The sequence below is a fragment of the Candoia aspera genome, chromosome 2, assembly GCF_035149785.1.
Source record: "Candoia aspera isolate rCanAsp1 chromosome 2, rCanAsp1.hap2, whole genome shotgun sequence".
Taxonomy (NCBI): domain Eukaryota; kingdom Metazoa; phylum Chordata; class Lepidosauria; order Squamata; family Boidae; genus Candoia; species Candoia aspera.
In genome coordinates this window covers 152559171-152575214 of record NC_086154.1, presented here as the reverse complement: position 1 = coordinate 152575214, position 16044 = coordinate 152559171, and the positions used below count along the sequence as shown (strand labels likewise).

Genomic DNA, 16044 nt, shown 5'->3' with positions numbered 1-16044 from the left:
AAGAAGCGCTTTTCTTAACTAAATGCAGTTGCGTCTCTTCCGTTTCCCGACGTTTTCCAGCTGATTCGGACCCCCTGCCTTGGCTAGCACAACCTTTTTCCAAAGCTGGGATGGATGGACTGGGTGCCTCAGCATTTCAACATCAGGATTAAGCCCTGAAAGTTATGATTGTTAAAGTAGAGGACAAAGCCCAGGGGATCTTTCTAGGTATGGGGGTATCGGGACTCCAGGCTCAGCTCAGCGCTCTCCCTGGCTGCCCTCGCTCCTCCTCTTTTTTAGCCGGTAGGAAATGTCGCCTGCCTCGCTTAGTGCCGGAGGCCTTGATTTAAGCTATTGTTCTTCTCGCGCAAGCGGCGAGGTCCGGCCTTCAGCTTCGGCGCTGGCTGCTCCTGGCGAGCCTTGGCACCGCGGAGCCCCCGAGGGCCCGGCCGGACAGGGAGCCGTTCCCCCTTCGCTCAAGCCCTCGCCCTCGCTACACGTCAGCAGGTCGGGTCAGAACGGAGGCGGGTAACTTGGAAGCTCCTTGGAGAAAGAACCTGCGAGCAGCGCAGCGGCCGGTCGGACTCGGTGCGGACGCGCTTGTTTTCCGCGCGGCTTTGGGACCAGAGCGACGGTCAGCCTCTTTCCCAGAGTTGAACGCGAGCGGGAGAAGAGAGGAGGGAGCGGCTGGCTGGCTCCGTCCCTTCCCCAGCAGCAGCCGCGACAGCGCCTCCCGCGTGGCTCTCCGCTCGCTCCTCTGGCTCCGGCCCAGCCTCCCTCGTTCGCCCGCTCGCCCGCCTCGCCTCTCCCCGCTCCTCCCCTCGATTTGTTTTGTGCGGCGACTTCGGGAGCGTGACGGAGGCGCTTAGCAGCGCTTATGCAACCGGCTGACCTACTAACACACATTCGCCTGGGGAAAGAAGTAGGGCGGCGACGGCGGCGGCGGCGGCAGCAGCGGCAGCAAAGCTCGCGAAAGACGCGCGGCGGCAAGGCGAGGCCAGCCCGGCGACTCCTTTCTGCCGCTGGAGAGGCGGCTTCTTCTCTAGAGAGGTGGCCGAGGCGCGCCTGGAAGAGGTGATTTCACGCGGACGCCTTGCGGCGGCCCCTCTGCCCCCGCCCTTCCCCCACTGCAGCCCCCCGGCTTTGGGGTCTCCCGGGAGAGGCCGGTTTGTTCCGCGCGCTGGAGTTGTCGACGAGCGCGGGTCTGCTTTGTTTGCGGGCAAGGTACATGGCGGGCAGTAGGCATGCGGCGCTGTTCCTCTGCTGGGCTTCTGGTCCCTCCCTCCAGCCCCGTTCAGAGTAGCCCTTGAACGCGCCCGGCTGAGTCGGGGAAGTTCCGCGCCAGCAGACCCGCGCTTGGAAAGGACGGCGGTGCTGCGCGGCGGAGGGAGGAGGAGGGGCCGAGGGGCCCTGTGTAGGAGACCTTGTTGGGTGGGCCCGAGGTGCGGTTCCCCCTCCCTTAAATCTCTTCTTGCACAGAACAACATATACGTTTCAGCTCTTCCCCTCCCTTCCAGACTGACCTACATTTTTTAGGATGGGGCGAGAGTGTGTCGTGGTATTGTGCGAGGCAGCCAAGCTGAGGAGGTTCGGGAACTGGGGGGCGGGGGCGGCGCCTTCAAGACGGAGCCCTTGACTTGCTCAGAAGAGCGACAGGGGAACAGTGACATGTACCTTGGCTTGCCTTGACAAGGCGATCTGAATATGCTGGGGCTCAGAGGCTTATTAACAGAGACCCTTAAACCTGCTCTTGGCTTTGGGATTCGCAGCCTCAGCATGTCGGATTGCCTCTGAGCATGTTAGAGATCCTCTGCCACATTATCAAGGATACACACATTTAGCTTGGCATGAGGTATGACCAGAAAGGCAGGAACAAGGCCAGAAAGTGTTCCTCCCTTTCTTCACTAAATGAAATTCTCTGCCTGACCATAGGAAAGGAAATAAGGAACAGGAAGTTTGTAATCCAGTGACTGGTTGGCCCAGCAAGGTTTCACCCCTCACTCCATAATGGGTGCCTGTGGCCATGCAAGTAAACAAAACCTTGTAGCCTCGGATAGGCTGGGCAAGGGAGAGAAGGTCCAATGGTATCTCTATAGGCCACTGACCACTTTCTGGTGGGCCTCTGGTTCCTTCTGATTACGATGATTCTTGCAAAGATCAATGAAGTAGGTGGAATTTGTTATGATCTAGAAATGCACAATGAGGAGGATTGCCTAACAGAGCTTGCTTACTGTTTGACTGGTTAGGAAATCCCGACTCTGCTTCTCAGGGGATAAAAATGAAAGAGAGTAAATGAAGGGTTCAACTATCCCACTCAGGGTACATCGCATATACTTTCAAAAGTTTTTTTAAAAATCCAAAATCTGTCAGTGCAGGCAAAAGTACAACATTCTTGTTCAACCTGATCTTTTCCAGATATGCTACTACAGCTCCACTGGTTTGTTAAATTTATGCCCCATCTTTCCTCCATTTTTATTCCTATAACAACTACCCTGTGAGATAGGCTCGGCTAAGAGTCGGTAGGCTTCCATGACCTGGTTCTAGTCCAACCCTTTAGGCACACACTGGGTCTCCTGCTGTCCTGTTCCCAGTTCATGTCTGTCAGGCAGGAGGGATGAGGGTTGTAATCCAATATAATTGGAGAGAGGGTGCCAGGTTGGGGAAGAGGGGGTGTTGCGTACAGAAGAACACCAAATTGTTTCTATTCTGTTGTATAGAATTAAGTCCACCTCTAATGCGACACATTTCTTCCTTTCTAAAAGGGACACAAGAACATTTTAATGTATTTTTATGTTTTGTATAACACTTAATGTTTCTAAATTTAAACTGCTTTTACATGTCCTTTTAAAACTTATCTTTACCATCCAGTCTGAAGAAAAATGATGTGTTACTCAGAAATATTTGAAACACTGATAGGTCTAATATGTAGTGTGCAACTAACTGATTTTGGATGAACAGAATCACTGAGCAAATCAAACATAAAATCCTCCTCCTCTACAAAAGTAAACACAATAGGCTTGCAACAAGGCTTAACTCATTTTCTGGATTCACGCACTATAGTGAGTCACAAATTAATTAAATGTCTTTATACGAGGTAGTCCCCAGTGTGTGGTGAGCGCAAATGATGGTATGTCTGTGTGAGGATGCTGCATCCGACATACCCACATCAGGCCAGGGAGACAAATCAGTAAAGGCCTTTGCACTATAACAGCATTGCACCTATGTCATCATGTGGTGTCATCACCATCTGCTGTGAACACTGCTATCTGCAGAGTCATATGCAAGCTCTAGAGTTCATAAATTCAGCTGGATAAATACACACAAGGGGTTGGGTGAACTTGGTAGATGTGGTTACCATATTAATGTAGAATAACCTGCACTTCTCAGATCCATATTACTGATCCCATCCAGTTGATCTTAAGATGGACATATTTCAAGGACACAAAAATCCCTCTTTCAATCATGCTTTTGGCAATCTGACTTCTAAGCATGCGAATATTATTTATCAGATTTACAGTATATACTACCCTTTTTTCAAGATGCTCAGGGCAATGCTTGCAGCACTTCCCCCATCCCACCACCAATTTTATCTTCGCCAGAGCCTTTGAAGGTAGTTTGGGGAGTGCCTGGTATCAGCCTTCCCAGGTAGACCAGACAGGAAACACAACTAGATGAGATAATTCGACTTTATTATAAGGCTATATTAACAGAATCTTGCAAGTCTGAAGCACAATTCTCCCACCGTCTGCTTTACAGCCAGAGAAACTAGGGAGAGTCCCTTCTGAGCCTCTTGTCCCACCCACTCTCCAGCTGCAGGCTATGCCCTCTCTTATCTGACCATTCCCTAGGCAGCATTTTGTCACCCCGTCTCCCAAGTCTTTCCCACGTACCATTACACCTGGCTTGAACTCAGTGTATGCTTTATGGATGAGCAGAATTTAAACCCAGGACTTCCCAGTCTATGCCCACAGTTAGTCAGCTAATCAGGTTTCTTGATCATGGATCCTGGGTGAAGTGGAATGGAATGGAAGGCTTTGCTGGAGAGGCGGGGCTGGCAAGAAACATCCACGCTGCTGAATGGAACCTGTGATACTGTGGTTGGAGGCAAAGCATAGAATAGGAGGGGCTATGATTCCATATAATCCATTTGATAGGTAATACTTGTTTCCTTTCACCTGCTTTCTGTGCAGACATAGGAATCAGGCAGGTGTTTGGCTATCAAACTTCTAGAACAACCATTCTCAACCTTTTGACCCTGGAGGAACCCTTGAAATATTTTTCAGGCCTTGGGGAACCCCTGCACATTCAGGCTCAAATATAGGCCACAAGCTACAATATTATTATATGTATTTCATGTGTAGGCCTGTATATATGCAGTAACCATGTTCTTAAGCTAAAAGCAAAGTATGACACCTCTTTAATGTGAAGTTGCCCAAATTTGAAATCATTTCTTAAATAAATTGTGATCTCCCAGGGAACCCCTAGTGACCTCTCATGGAATCCTAGGGTTCCATGGAACCCTGGTTGAGAAACCCTGCTCTAGATGAAACCTCTTGTTCTGCCCATCTTTAGCCCCCATTCTCTTTTATTAGCTTTCATTATTTATCTTCCAAAATGAAAATCAGGGAAAAAGAGATCTAGGGCCCTCCTCTTCATTCCTTGTATAGATGTTCCTTATCTCCCTTCCCGTGCACTAAGCACTGATGCCCCAGTTGCTCCATAGAGACAAGCATTAAGGTGACATTACAAGACATTTCAGTAGCTGTGTGAAACTTCTAACTCGACCTGGGTTCAAGACATCCCACAAAAGTTCTTCAGGGAATCAGTAAATAAACCCATGGGGGCATTTATTTATTCTATACTTCCTTTCGTTCAGGAGGACAAGATAATGTACAAAGCATTCCCTCATTTTATTTTGCTCCACTATAAGCACCATGGGAGGTAGGCTGGGCTGAGAGAAAGTGACCCAGAGTCACCAAGTGAGTTTCCAAGGCTGAGGATGGACTAGAACTTGGGTCTTCTTGCTCCTAGACCCACATCTTCACCACTACCCCACACTGCCTGATGCATATTTCACAGACAGTCTGTGTAAGGGTGTAGATACATGCTAATGTGTAGTACAGAATGATTGTAGAGGGTTGAGCAATTTTTGCTTTAGAAACTCTCTGCCTGCTTCAGGATGCTTAACTCAGCTTAGCTGGCCAAGATTTTGCAAAAACAAGGGGCTGAGTTGAAGGCATCCAATGGGAGGTGGTAGTGGCAAAGACAGTTGTGAAATCTAAATTCTAGAAGCTTGGTTGGCATTAGATAGCAGGTTGGGTAATTCGTATGGTTTTTTTTTAAAATCAGCCCTCTAATTAAATGCATTTAACAGCAACTTGAGTTCCAGCCACAGCAAGCAACAAGGGTTCACTCCGTGTGTGCAAAACTGCCTGATGATTTTGTGCAGAGCAAACTGTTTTTAAAAGGCAAAACAGGGAGCCAAGCTATTTTTCCCTTTGATTAGTTGGCAACCCTGTCTACTCTTTTATTGTTAAACAACAGCTGAACCCATAGAAAATAAGTAGGGAAAGCTTTCTGCAGTGGTTCATCTCCATTTCAGAAAGGTTTCCCTGCTCAGGTCCATGTGTCAGGATGCTGTCGGAAACGTGTAAACTGAAGCCTGAAAACACATTGCAGTTCAATTCACTTGGGCGTTATTGGCATGGATAGAATCAAAGCTACGTAGAGCCGTGGTCTTAGGAGTTCTACTACTAAGATGAGCTTCAATGGGGAATGAAAAAAATGTCACAATCATAACAGGAGTGGTTACTTTCTACTGTGTGCAGAATGAAAAAGGTGTTACCAAATTTGGGAGTAGCTGGCTCTGGGCCATTCATTGTCCTACGTCATTTGTTCAGGCTTTTTCTGGAAAGTTGGGCAGGGCCACTGTCGAAAGGAGGCTCAAGAAGGATGGAATTTGACACTGAGATGTGAATGTGTGTCATGTATATTGCAGGTGGGGGTGGGGGGGTAGGGAGAGATTTCATGACCTGTAGGGTGCTTGTTGCCCACAAAGCTCTGCTGTGCTGACCTATATTTCCCTGGGGTTGCACTGCCGAATAGCAGAGAGAAATCAGAGAAAGGAGATACATTAACCATTTGGATAGATTTTACGTAGCTTGAACCATAATCCCTTCAGATACCCCTTCTATTAAAAAAGAAAGAAAGAAATACAGGCCACCAATCTGGTTGACATCACTATGTTATTGTTATGGTCCCTGGGTGCTAAATGTAAGGGAAAAATATAACTAGGTCAGAACAAGGTGGCTTGGTTAGGATGATTATGGTCAACTGAAACACAGAGGCCCAAGTCTTAACAGCAGCTCCTTTAGGGCTACCAGATCTGGGTTGCAAAAATCTAGGCAATCACTAGGTGGCAGAAATGAGATAGATAAAACTTTAATTCTGTGGAGTCCTTGGTGCTCTCTGAGCCTTGTCGTTTTCTTGCAGACGTTTCATTGCCAGACTAGGCAACATCTTCAGTGCGAAGAGGGAGTGGGCCTTGCTCTCTGTTTATACACCGTGGCTTGCCCTGCTTTAATTCTTACTGCCATCTAGTTGTCATCCTTGATTGATAACTGGCAAATAGAGGGAGAAAATGTAGAAGCAGTGAAAGACTTTGTATTCCTAGGTGCGAAGATTACTGCAGATGCTGACTGCAGTCAGGAAATCAGAAGACGCTTAATCCTTGGAAGAAGAGCAATGACAAATCTCGATAAAATAGTTAAGAGCAGAGACATCACACTGACAACAAAGGCCCGCATCGTTAAAGCAATGTTGTTCCCCGTAGTAACATATGGCTGCGAGAGCTGGACCATAAGGAAGGCTGAGAGAAGGAAGATCGATGCTTTTGAACTGTGGTGTTGGAGGAAAATTCTGAGAGTGCCTTGGACTGCAAGAAGATCAAACCAGTCCATCCTCCAGGAAATAAAGCCAGACTGCCCACTTGAGGGAACGATATTAAAGGCAACACTGAAATACTTTGACCACATAATGAGAAGACAGGACACCCTGGAGAAGATGCTGATGCTAGGGAGAGTGGAGGGCAAAAGGAAGAGGGGCCGACCAAGGGCAAGGTGGATGGATGATATTTTAGAGGTGACGGACTCGTCCCTGGGGGAGCTGGGGTTGTTGACGACCGACAGGAAGCTCTGGCGTGGGTTGGTCCACGAAGTCACGAAGAGTCGGAAGCGACTAAACGAATAAACAACAACAACAAAAAGTTGTCATCCAGACTCTTTAGATCACTCATGCTCAATCTGCCTAGATTTTCTGACCCATTTCTAATGCTTGCAGGGTGCTTCCTATAATGTTTAACTTTTGCCTGGGGATGAGCTTCCCTAACAATCGCTACCTTTTGAGTCACTTGACCTTTACCAGCAAGCTGTACACTTGCTTTACTTCTGCAGGCCAGATTGGCTGTCCACCACTTTCTGAGAATAAATCTCCAGGTTGGCATCTTGATATTTCTGCCTAGCTTTCTAGGCACTTAGTCCTGAGGCATCCTGTCACTTTTTCCATTGCCCACAGGACCATTGGAAACCCTCTGTTGTTCAACACAGATTGGAGAGTTCCTCCTATTGCTCCCCACCCCATACGGAAGGTTTTTGGTTTTTTCCTGACTGAGACTTGGGACAGACTACTGGAATGGCAAACATTCAGCTGGGCCGTCCTCTCATCACAGCATTTTAACCTGCGTTAGCTAAATTTCTGCCTGCTGAGCTGCTTGCCAGAAGGTGCCCCCCACCCTGGGGAAAATGGCAACTCAGCAATATGGATTATGGAATTGATTATGCAGAATGTAGAGTAGATGTGGAAAGCAATGGGGAGCAGGCAGCTGAACGGTGGTGGCTCAGCTCCAGACCTGACAGGAACAGAACATTCTTGCTTGGAAAGTGGAGACACGATCTGCAACAGCTATTACATCACGAAGCAGTTGTGTAGGAAGCCCTGCAGGGAGGGAACCTGGGACGGCAGGGGTGGGGGAGTTATAGTTTGGAAGGTGCAAGTCAAGGGAAGGAATCTGCAGAGCAAAGCAAAGCGAAGCATCCCTCCAGGAGGAAGCAGTGGCTTGCCCTTTACAGGGGATTTTGGGATTAACTGAGTATCTTGAAATCTGTTCCAAACAAACCCATAGGAATATTAGCACTGCCATCGCAGCACTGGTTCTGAACCTGGTCTGGTTCAGAAACTTATTACCCAGTTAGGTTCTGGGAGCCAGGTGGTTGCTGGGGACTGGGATAGTGAAGGGACAGTGAAGTTGACTGTGGGAATCTGGGCAGCTTCTCTAAACAGATTTGAAGAATCTTAAGAGGGGGTGGATGGGTGGGTGTGGGTGGGTGTGCATACCATCCACAAATAATACATCAGGCAGCTAATAAAGTGGGATCTGGATTTGGAAAGCTTATGTCGTAATAAATCTGTTTGTTTCTGAAGCACCAAAGGCTATTTTTTTCCTGCAGCATACAAACAGAGCTTCCTTCTGGAAGTTACCTGTAATAATGAGGATGGCATCCCTCGACCAAGTTAGATCCTCTGTGTGGGCAGCCCAGCATCCAAAAGACTGATTAGGGTTACCAGTTGTTCAGGAAAGAAAGTGCTCTCTTTGACTGGCTTTGCTTCAGGGCCTTGAAAAGAGAGGGTTGATGGGTAGGAATTGAACAGGAGTTTTTCCCAGCACAAATCTAGCTGATATTCTTTGCCAAAGAAATGGCATTATAGAGGCAAGTTTAAAAGTTCAGTTCTGACTTCCTGTGATGGTGTCAGGCTGTATCCAAGAAAGGTGGCCAGAGCCTTCCAGTGCCCCAGTACCTATTAATCCCAGATGCTTGTGTAGTCCTTACAGCCATTACGGCTGCATTCTCACTTCTCACAACACACTCAGTTAAATCTGGGCCAGCAAAGCACAGTTGCTGTATTCACATATCATGCTGTGCCCAAACTAATAAATCATGTTATAGTTTATCATGACAGCTATAATAAACACCGGATTCCTACAACATGTTGAATCACAAACTACCTTGTCCCATGTAAGCTGGTCTAATGTGTTCTGTAAACCTAACATGCATGTAGTTTTGGATGTATGGGCTTGTTGCTTTGATAATCGGTCCTGTCCTGTGTGCTTTTCTGCTTACAGTCAGATTTGATTTACAGAACTTTACTGCACTGTTAATTTTACTGCATGCTTGTATTACTTTCCTTTGTGCCCAACAACTTCGGCCCATTCTGCCTTTATTAGAGGAAATCCCCAAACAGAACTTGACTTTTAAAGTGAAAATGTTCAAGACTCAGCAGCCTCCCCAAAGGTTATACTGTACTCTTTAATTTGAAAGACTGCCCGTGACATTTTTGTGAATGCAAAGCACTTGGTACCAGTTCTGATGCACTCTTATCTTTTGCTTTGCTTTTGATTGCTGCTATTATGTAACAATACAACTTTATTTTTGTTCTTACACTGCATCAAATTGGTAAGATCCAGCTCCTCCTAAGCCAAGGGCTCAAAGTGAGCGGCAGTCCTTCTCTCTGACCTCCTTTGCAGGCTATCAGACCTACTGCCCCAAGGCAGTGACGCAAACGGAGAAGTAGGTCAGCTTCCTCTTCATGCCCAAGCTTGCAGGATCCCGGTTGCACACACCCAATCCAGCTTAGTAGAAGTTCCATGTGCCGTCCGAGACACGAGGCCGGGCCCTGCAGGCAGATCAGGGTGTGGGATTTGGGCTTAGCCAGAAAACTCTCATTCTGGGTCAAGGCAAGGAAATAATATGTGGAGCTGGAGGGAGGATGTTGCTCTTCTCAGTCAGGCCCAGGACAATTGCATCAAAGAGAATTAGGCAGGCAGGTAACTCGGTGCACCACAGCACAAAATGATAGCAGTTGCACGCTTTTGATTCAGCACCAGATGATGGAGTTGGGAGGAGAGACAAAATAAAATAAGGTAAAAGGTAAAGTAAAAAAGGCCAAGCAGACTGGAAATCCTGACTCTTCTCCCATGTTGATCAACCATCTTTTTGTGGTAAAGAATGTAATGACTGTGATGAGAACAGAACCACTTTTTCTCATCCTCACACTTATATATGTGGGAATGGTTCTTATGGTGACATTCTACAATCAGTATTGCCTCCCACTTTGCGGGGCAATCATTGGGAGAGTTGACCAGCATCTTCTGAGGTCTGTGAATTTCCAGTGTAACACTGAGAATCTTGTGGTTCTCCTGTACATACGTATAGTAGTAGCAGTAGTAGCAGTAGTAGTGATTATTACTAGTTAAAATTGTTATAGCTGCCCACTCTGACAGACTCTAAGATTTGATCCCCACTTTTAGTGAGGGGTTCTATCATATCAGTCCATCCTTCCCTTTGATCTTTGCTCTCTGAAGATCTGCATTTTCTCTGTCTAGTTGGTTGTTTGGTATGGCAGTAGTAGGAATTGCTGCGTAAATGTACTTTTCTATCTGGAATGCATGCAGTGGGCCTTGTGGCTTTGTGCTGCATTCTTTTGTTCATGAAAGAACTTTTGTAAGGTGGGGAGCAAGGACAGGGGGGGATAGCTTGTAGAAGAAATGTCCAGGTTTGAAAAAAGAAATGCTTGGTATATGAAGATGCTTGGATAAAACACGAATATCAACATGAAGATTAATATTTTCTCTCTGTACGTGTATTTTAATTCCACCCAGGTAATTACAAGTGGCAAATTTGTATTTTTTACAAAAACTCACAAAATATTTACACTTGCTCTATAATGCAAGTGACAGTGCATTCATGGCTTTCTCTGTAGAAATCCTGGCACCATAAAAGATACCGAGACTGCTGAATCTGGCTGGAAATTGGAGCAATTTTAGCCCTTACACTAAGTTGGCTAGGTTAGTGAAGGCTGATCAGGGAACAGATTAGTTATCAAGAAGGCTGCGCGGGTGGGGCCTCAATTGTTAGCAGTATTTTCTCCCATTGGTCCCCAATATTGTCTTCTCTGCCTCCCTGCTGCTATTATTTCTTTGTAAAGAAACAGTTTGTAGGCCAGTAGGTTGTTGGCGCTGTGCCTCTCTCTCTCTTTTCTGGAAATGTTGTGCAATCCATAATCATCAGACCTGTTTTGACTGCCTAGCTTGATAAATATTCAGTGTTTACTGACCTATATTCCTGCTGCCTGTGCCTGGTGCGCGTAGATCACATGCAGTGAAAAGAAAGGGGGGTGCCATCATCATGGGGGAGCGTGCGTGCCACTTTGTACACATGGCCTTTCCTTCTCGGGAAGGAGAGCTTCAGCATTCCTATCTATGTGTCATGGTGGCAAGAAGGTTGGGAGAGTGTTCTTTGCACAACCGGTCTGGCTCGCTGGCCTATTCCTCAGCAGTCAAAAGGGGGCTGGAAGATTGTCTGCCTTGGATCTGTCGGCTTCAAGGTTAAAAATCCCGATCTGGATCCACTTATTGTAATCTCCCTCCGCTCTTCTTCCTTCCCTTCTTCCCCATGTTTTGAGAAGTGAGGGGCTGTCTTTCTCTCTCTTTCTCTCTCCCTTTCTCCTTCCCTTTCTCTCTCTCTCTTTCTTTCTGTGTATGCGTGTGAGGGGGAGAGCGAGAGAGTACATTTGTGAATGAAATGGGAGTAAATGGCACATTTTGGGTATATCAGAGAGGCGTTGTCCATATGGGCATGTCTGTGTGCAGACATCTCGGAGGGGAAAGATGGGCTTGAAAGAGGAGAGTTGGACCTTAAGAGGATATAATGAGTGTCACTCTGTGTGGGAGACCTCTGGAAAAGGTCAAATGTGGTTCCTTTGTCTTTCCTTGGTGTATGCCAATTAGAAAAGTAGTTTTTCTCTTGTATGTTTGGCAGAGATCACAACGTGGGTGCAGCATCTCTGGGGTGTGGCATGCTTTGGGTCTGGGGGGTGGGACAATGTGGGGCATACATTTTGGGTGCCAAGCAGAAATTACAGCTGGATGTAGTTCTGCTTTGGGGAGCAGGGTACCCCTCCCCCCACTGGAGGCAGCCACACATGTCTTTCTGAGGGGAGCTGGAATGTGGGGTGTGGCCCATGTAACCCAAGGGCTGTGGGGATGCTGTCTGAACCTGCTGGATTATGTAAACAGACCCTGAGGTGTGTGACAGCACAAGGCAGAAGTGTAACACCCGCTTTTTATATCCTTCCTCCCTAGGCGTTTCTGTTGCCTTCTGGGCCTGACCCGGCAGTTGCTGTTGACTCTCTTCCCTGGACTCTTCCCTGGACTCTCTGTCCAGCCACATCCCGGCTCCTGTTGTCTGCAGGATTTTGGCAGCAAAGCCACTCTGGTTTTACTGAACTGAAGGTTGAGGACGGCAAAACCATCCCAAGGAATCTGGAGACAGTCCCTTTTCGGCCAGGGTTTGGAAGATGGTCTCCTCGTATTGGACAATTCATTTTCCATTGATGGGAGCCCAGATCCCATCCGACTGTAGCAACTGGAGGACAGCTCACAGCCATAGTGGATGTAGCTCCCCTGGCAACACAGCTTGGTAACCGTTTTGGGGGCATAGCTGGGAAGAAGCATCCTGTGGGGCAGCAGGAGCAACAGCAGCCACAGTTCTGAGGGAAATATTCCAGCGACAGACAAAGGGCATCTGGACATTTTGCCCCCTCCCACCCCATGATGGAGAGCCTCAACTCCCCCACATTATGTGTGGCCGGGAACTTTCCTGAGTTCCACCACAACAGCATTATTCAGCGAGCCCGAACCCTGAAGAGCAAGCCAAATGCCAACTGTAGGCGAAAGCGAGAGTTCATCTCTGATGAGAAGAAGGATGCCAGCTACTGGGAGAAGCGTCGGAAGAACAACGAGGCTGCTAAGCGTTCCCGGGAGAAGCGGCGGTTCAATGACCTGGTCCTGGAGAACAGGCTGCTGGCACTCAATGAGGAGAACGTGCGGCTGAAAACAGAGCTGCTGCAGCTAAAACTGCGCTTTGGCCTCATCAGCACGACTGCCTTCATGGAGAAGAGCCAGCAGCTGAGCACTGCCAGTGCCAATGCCCCAGCACACTTGTACGGTGTTGGCAACAGCGGTTTGTATTCCAGTCCCCTGTCCCGAGCCCCACCCTCTGAGGACTCGTCTGAAACGGAGCAGTCAAGCCGGGATAGCGTAAGTGCATCGGTAGCCAAGTATTCCCCCCGGGACTCTCTCTCTGACCTGTCTGACGGCTCATCCCGGGACAGCCCTCTACCCCAGACGCTTGAGGAGGCCCAGGCCATCCATCGTGTTTACGGGGATGCCCCCTTGCAGCCTTACCCAGAGCCCAAGGGCTCGGTTCCCCGCAGTGTTATCCTCTTCAGTGCCAATGGCTTTACTGCAGTGGCCCCTCCCCAGCCCTTGCTTCCTGAAGAGGCAGAGCAGGCAGAAGGCTGTGTGAGCAAGGCTTCCAAAAGCCGCTGCGGGGGGCATGACCCCCACTGCCCACCAGGGGAGCTCCGGACGCACTCAGGGTGCTGCTCAAAGACCCAGCACTATAGTGCTCCCACCACGTATTTGGAGGGGGAGCATGTGAGGAAAGTCGAAGAGCCTAGGTCTCCGTTTGAGGGTTACTCCAGTGAGGAAGGTGAAGAACCCACTTGGGGATGTTCCTCTGCTCCCTTCCCCATGCCATTGGATGCCCATCCCGATGTGAAGACCGCAGCTCTCCCGCACAAGCTTCGGCTCAAATGCAGAGCGCACAGCAGTGGAGTTCATGAATCGTTCCCCAGTTCTAGCCCTGCTCCAACCGGCTGCTGCCAGGAAGCCCCAGCGGCCTCAGACTGGGACAGTGACCGACACGAGGAGATGTCAGTCTTGGTGCGGCAAGCCTTGTTTCTGAATGAGCCCCCCACCTCCAGTGGCAACCTGGAAAGACTTTTGTGTCATGGCTCAGGGCTCCCCTCAGATAACTCAGTCTCAAAGGACCATGTCAGCAGGTGGGAGGATGCTTGTCATGATGATGGCCCCAGGCCCACTTGAAGAAGACCTCAGTATGGATAAAGATTTGGGAAGGAAGAAGAAGAAACGGAACTGGGCTTTGGTACAAGAAAGGAATTCTACATGGCCAGATGAGCATTGGAGAAGAGGGCCATAACTGACTGGGACCCGCTGGCTTCAGAATCTGGGGGAATAGGGATCATGAGATGGCAAAAGAGGACAGGTCGGTTGAACATGGGGGGTAGGGTGGGGCTCCCTCAGAAAAAGACTGTGGAATTACTAAGGTGTAGTGGGTGATGGGACCCCTGCTTTCTAGGCTCCAGAATTCAGTGTGTAGATGAGATGTGTTTTGCTGGGCAAATGCTTAGTGGTATTCTAACTTGACAGCAATTCTGGAATCGTGATAGATAAGAGAACATCCAAAAGTTGGCATCCAATCCATCCTGCACTGATGCTGAGGTTCTTGGATACCCACAATAGAGATGCCTAAATGGATTGTCAGTGACTGTATTTTCTCTGTCAGAAATTGCTTGGCCAAACCAAGCTGTGTGTGTTTTTAATTACTAAAATAAACCTACAGAAAAATGTTGAGAAATGCTTAGATATTGCTGACTGTTACTTGGGAGTGGAGGAAGATTGACAAAGAGAGTAAGAGGTGGGTACCTGTCTCTTGCAAAGGCAACCAATGTACATTTGCATTATGCCTTTCCATCCAAGAGTTTCACAAAGGAGAATAAAACCACAGAAATTATACTGAAAATAGCCACTGAATTAATAAAATAGCAATGATTTGAAGTGGCATTCCTAGAAGTTATATATAATATCAGCATCAGGCCACAAATTATTCTTCATAAATATATGGAAATCTTAATTTGGGTTTGAAACCAACCAAGAAGGGTCTAGCAATGTGCTCTTTTCACTGAGCTTCTGGAAAATTTTGATTTCACCTCAACCAGAAAGTAGCATCTGAAGAGGTCAGGGTGCAAGGAAGTTACCCTTTCAGGTTGTGTAGAATTTAAAAGGTCAAGCTTTAGTACCATAACAATTGATGGCTAATGTAATTCTGTCAATACCAGGACAACATGTTTCGTGCATCTTGTGCCAGTAAATAGCAATACAGTTGCTTTGGTTTATTTGAGTTCAGGATTCCAAGTCTTCCCTGGTTGTATAGCACAGTTGACTTACAGTTTTAATCGTTTCCTTACCATTGGGGGAATTGCATCTTTCTCCCATGTGGATGTGAAATATTTAAGACTACAAGTATTGGACATTTGATAGGTTGATGAGGGGTCAGGTCAAGGGTGGAGCTATGCTTTGACTTGTGTGGTTCCTAATGTGCATTTTATTTTCTTAGAGGGGATGTCTTAATTTGAGGGAAAGGATTCTGGTAATAGAGCACTGGAAAGTGTGATTTGTATTTAGTACAGTAAATGCTTGATTTAATGGACCTCTGCTTAGTGGACATTGGGGTTAACTGGCAAAATCTGCTGGATCCAAGCCTTGGACTATGCCCTAAAACTCTGAGAGGCCTGTTTTTGGCAAATCGGTCTAGATGATGTTTGCCCACAAAATGGATATTTATTGTTATCAATAAAGGAAGCTTGTGTGTTTAGGGGCTCAGGAAAGCCTATTACTTATTTAAAAGTTCAAAAAAGTGCCTGACTCATTTACCAAACATTCAGCTTTAACAGACACCCTTTAATCTTGTTAAGAGTTTACTGGAGGATTTGCCAGCGGTGAATGATGTGTAAGGCATCGTGATTTAGCGGTTTTCATATCAATTCTGTTTCAAGGAGACAGGGTAGGGACAAAATGTTAAGATTATCTCTGGACTAGAGTTTTTGATTTCTTCATCATATGGATTGCTAGTTGTTTTGGACAGCTTGAGCGATAGATGGAGTTATGCTGTCCTCTATTTTGAATCCTTACCCATCACCTGGTTTTCTGCATCTCTGACAAGGCTATTAGCCTCTTGTCCAGAGCTGGACTTCCTCCTCTGGTTGAATCTCTGGGTGAGGGTAGGATTATCCAGGATTACCCGGGGGAAGGAAAAGCGTGTCATCTAAAGTAGGTCACTAGTTCCCCCCACCCCCACTTGCGCACGC

The 16044-nt window shown here is 47.5% G+C and overlaps 1 protein-coding gene across 1 annotated transcript; it reads left to right on the top strand.

The window, feature by feature from the left end:
* Positions 1–787: 787 nt before the first annotated feature.
* Positions 788–14534, top strand: LOC134490944 (nuclear factor interleukin-3-regulated protein-like). Its single transcript, XM_063294331.1, has 2 exons — positions 788–1053; positions 12176–14534. Exon 2 carries the CDS (start codon positions 12644–12646, stop codon positions 13979–13981), a length of 1338 nt encoding a protein of 445 aa, XP_063150401.1. The 5' UTR covers positions 788–1053; positions 12176–12643; the 3' UTR covers positions 13982–14534.
* Positions 14535–16044: the final 1510 nt, after the last annotated feature.

Coding starts and splice junctions, on each gene's coding strand:
- LOC134490944 (XM_063294331.1), top strand. CDS start 12,644: ATGATGGAGAGCCTCAACTCCCCCACATTATGTGTGGCCGGGAACTTT.